Source organism: Temnothorax curvispinosus, unplaced genomic scaffold (genome assembly GCF_003070985.1).
Source record: "Temnothorax curvispinosus isolate PA1 unplaced genomic scaffold, ASM307098v1 QBEX01003298.1, whole genome shotgun sequence".
In the NCBI taxonomy this organism is placed as follows: Eukaryota; Metazoa; Arthropoda; class Insecta; order Hymenoptera; family Formicidae; genus Temnothorax; species Temnothorax curvispinosus.
Genome location: NW_020213078.1, coordinates 1,906 through 6,008, shown reverse-complemented (window position 1 = coordinate 6,008; position 4,103 = coordinate 1,906). Strand labels below are relative to the sequence as shown.

Genomic DNA, 4,103 nt, shown 5'->3' with positions numbered 1-4,103 from the left:
GATATATTTTTGTATTTATTTCTTATTTTTATTTATTTATTTATCTCATAAAATAATAATGTTTTAAATTTATATGGTGTTTGTCAATCTAATTCGTTTGTACTTATCTCTTTTCAGACCATATAAAAAGTAACTTAAAAAGGCAATTAATAAGTAGCGAGGATGAAGATTCGATATCAATAGCAAGTGATGGGGAAAATGTTCCTCCACAAGTAGCTCAACATGGAGAAAATTCAACAGGCCAATATTCCAAGTGCAGTAGTAGTAGTAGTGCTACTTCCAAGTTCAATGTAAACAAAATTGCTACGAGTGGCATGAAAAAGAACCAAATCCCAGCATCCAAAATTCAAAAAAATTTTCAAAATATAAACGATGAAAAAGAATTGAGATTGATAAAGCTTCGCGAAGCAATCGAACAGCAGCGGGAACTTCATTCAATGAAAATGAAAGTTGCTGAAACGGGAGTCAAAATCGCATTGCTCAAGCTTTCAATGACTGAAGAGAAAGTACAAATGCAGTCCGAATCCTCAGTCCTCATGGCACTATAATTTAAGATATTTGTTGATAATACCCGCTGTGAAAGCTTCTTATAAGATCGTATATTCTATTTTATTATAATATATGTATGTACATTGATTTTATACGTATATCGTATAAGTCATATAAACCAAAGAATACCAAAGAATATGTTTGGTGCTATATATGTTCTTTTTCTATCTGTCTTTCATAATGTGTTCAAAGATATGTTGATATAGAATTAAATAGTTTTATTAATATGTGCTAACAGAGTAATAAGGTAAACAGCTAGCTTAGCCATTTTATCTGCATTCATTATTATAAACTTTTGTTTCATATTATCCCAGAATTTTTTTAATTGTTTGCTGGTGCGAAGTGGTAAACCTCGCATGCGATATTTCACAGCAACCCTTTCTCAAGCTTCAGCCTTATCTTTTAGATTCACTCCTATTATTTTATTTTCAATGGCTTTTTGTTAATAACAGTAATTTTGTACGCAGTTGTATTACATTTTCCAATAATAAAGAGTATTTTTATGTAATATAATTGTGTGTCATTAAAGTGTTAAATAATGTTATTTAATTAGTGTTAAATGTCTACCTTTTTGTTTTACAAATTTTTTTATTTTACAGATTATACAGCATTTACATTTTCAAAATAACACACATATATTCTACGAAAAATGCCTTAGTATAAAAGCTCTTCTATATGTAAGTCCAATGCCATCTTCTTCTCGATTGAAAACAGCCTCGAATACTTCATTCTGTTCTTGTTCATTATGTTCTTGTTCAATTTCCTCGAATCCATGGTAAATACATATATTATGCAAAACAGCAGTAGCACAAATAATTGCAACCGATGTACTTAGTTTTGTTCTTAAACCATAATATAAGCATGGAAAGCGGCGCTTCCGAATAGTTGTTCGATGATAACTCTGGTCTTCTTATGTGCATTGTTATACCTAATTTCTGCATTGTTATCAGGCCTCAATACAGGAGTCAGTAAATATTTTCGACATGCGTATCCACTATCTCCAAGTAAAATTCCGTCGAGATATCCCAATTCGAAACGACATCGAACACTACTTCGATCAAAAATTACAGCATCGTGAGCTGAACCAGGATGTCTCACAACAATATCTAAAATTTCTCTTTGAGGCCCACATACAACCTATAATTACATACAATAAATATTTTAATTCACTTTGTCCTGGTTTCTTTTCTACTAAAAATGGCAATTAAACAACATACTTGCACATTCAACGAAAACCATCCTTTTCGATTCCGAAATATTTCCCCATTATTTCCTCCAGGATTGGCAATACGTATATGAGTGCAATCGATACATCCTATTATACGTGGAAAATTCGCTACCTCATAAAATCTATTAGTATTTTGCCTTTGCCGCTGTTGTGTTAAAAAGTTTATGTACTGTTTTAAATGAGATGCTAAAATTGTTGATACTCGTGCAACAATACGTGATACCGATGCTTGACTGACTCCTCTAATATCTCCGTTAACAATCTGAATAAAAAGTACATCAAAAATATAAGAAAGATTTCACAAGTATAAGGCAAAATTTATATACGTACTTGAAAGCTACTTGTTGCATAAAATCGCAAAGTTATTAAAAGTTGCATTATTGGAGAAATCGGCAGCCCGCGGTTATCATTTCGCTGTAGCTGTTCGTTTACTAGTGGTAACAGAATATCAATTACAGCTTTTTTACTGAATCTATAGCGTTTTTTGAAAGGCCCATCTTCGTAAAACTCAATAGGATTTTCCCAGTCACGAATATATCTTTTTGGCAAACGCCACCGAATATCATTTTCCACATTTTCATCTTCAAATCCATCATCTGAATCTGAATCGTTTAAAAATTCATTATCCATTTTAATTGCAATATATACTGTAGCACTCCGTAATGACAGTACTCCGTAAAATGCAGACACTTTTGTAGGTTATATTATCGAATTTTCTGATAATAAGGTTGCAGTCGCCGCCTCAAGGAAGCTCGTGACCTGCCTTGAGATAAGGGAGCCAATAAGACTCCTTGTTCGGTCAAGGAAGGTTTATGAAATGTAGAATAAGGAACAAGGAATCCTCATTCCTCAAGGAAGGACTATGAATACGGGCATAAATCTTGCAATCCTGCTCCATCTTGCTTCCTCCCATCCCTTCTTTAGATAGTCCGGGATCCCGTCCTTTCTTATGCTCTTATACCATCTGTTGTACTTCGATCCTACGATCTTTTCCATCCTTTCTTGTCTCTCCTTATCTTTCTCCTTCTTTTCCAACTCCTCCTCCTCCAGCTCCTCTCCTCCTTCCATTTCTACTCCGATTCCTTCCAAGTAATCTTTTCTCTCCTGCTCCCATCTCCCTATTACCTTTCCTCTCTTCCATCTCTCTTTCATTTCTTCCAGACACTTTCTCGCTATCTCTCCTCCTCTACCTTCTTCCAATTTTCTTTCAAATTTCCATGCTCTCTTGCTTGCTCTACTTCTTATCTTCTCTCTTTCTAGCTCGTCTCTGACCATATATCCCGGCGTCCTCCAGTTTACTCCAAGTACCCATCTAAGATATCTCTCGTGAATACCTTCTACCTCCCTCCTCTCCTTCCATCCCCATACTTCTGTCCCGTATCCCATCACTGTCCATATCAGTGTGTCGTATAGCCAGATCCTTTTTTTGCAGTCCTTTTTCCACATCCTCTTCCCTATCCCCCACACTTCCCTCATTACTCTTGCTGCCTTCCTTCTTCTCTCTCTGATATGCGCCTTCTGTCCTCTATTCTCCTTCATCGTATACCCTAAATACTTGAATTCTTTAACCTCTTCTAATTTTTTTCCCTTCCACCTCCAGTCGTACTTCTTCTTTCCTCCTCCCTTTCTGAATCTCATTATCTTTGACTTCTCTATACTCAGAGTTAACCCTTTTCTGTCTAGATATCCTTCTAACCTGCTTATCATTGATCTCATATCCTGCTCCTCCTCTGCCAGCAGTGCAATATCATCTGCATACATTAGCGTGTATATTTTCTCACCTCTTAATTTCACTCCTCCCCATCCGCCTTTTTTTATATACTCCTCTATGTCTGCGATTAATAGGTTGAATAATATTGGGCTTAGTGGGCATCCCTGTCTCAGGCCTTTCGCCGTCCAAAATTGACTACCACTCTCTCCTCCTTTCCCTACTCTGCTCTTTGTTTCCCTCAGTACTTCATCTACTCTGTCTATCAATCCTTGTCTCACTCCTCTTTCTCTCATTGCCTTGATTAATACTCTTTTGTCCACTGAGTCAAAGGCCGCCTTCAGATCCACAAAAAACACCGTCATCTTTCCTTTCTCTTTTCCTATTTGTCTGTTCACCAGGTAGTTCAAAGCGAATATTTGATCCATCGTTCCCATTCCTTTCTTGAATCCCGTTTGATTATCGGGAATCAATTTCTTCGCTTCTACTTCTTCTCTTATTCTTTCCGCCAGTATCGCCGTGTAGATTTTGTACATCAAAGACATGATGGTTATTCCTCTATAGTCTTTCACCTCTCTCCCTTCTCCTTTTTTAACTAATGGGATTATCTCCCCTTCC

The 4,103-nt window shown here is 36.2% G+C and overlaps 1 protein-coding gene across 1 annotated transcript; it reads right to left on the bottom strand.

Moving 5' to 3' along the window:
• Window positions 1-1,392: 1,392 nt before the first annotated feature.
• Window positions 1,393-2,461, bottom strand: LOC112452360 (putative nuclease HARBI1). The gene is made up of 3 exons (XM_025012522.1): window positions 2,108-2,461; window positions 1,767-2,039; window positions 1,393-1,686 (listed from the first exon to the last, which is right to left on the bottom strand). The coding sequence occupies exons 1-3, from the start codon at window positions 2,405-2,407 to the stop codon at window positions 1,393-1,395; spliced, it is 867 nt and encodes a 288-aa protein (XP_024868290.1). The 5' UTR covers window positions 2,408-2,461.
• Window positions 2,462-4,103: the final 1,642 nt, after the last annotated feature.

Bases quoted from the DNA above. Each gene is read 5' to 3' on its own strand.
- LOC112452360 (XM_025012522.1), bottom strand. From the start codon at position 2,407: ATGGATAATGAATTTTTAAACGATTCAGATTCAGATGATGGATTTGAA. The intron at 2,040-2,107 runs GTACGTATATAA...CTTTTTATTCAG, and splicing joins ATGCAACAAGTAGCTTTCAA to ATTGTTAACGGAGATATTAG. The intron at 1,687-1,766 runs GTATGTTGTTTA...ATGTAATTATAG, and splicing joins GGTTTTCGTTGAATGTGCAA to GTTGTATGTGGGCCTCAAAG.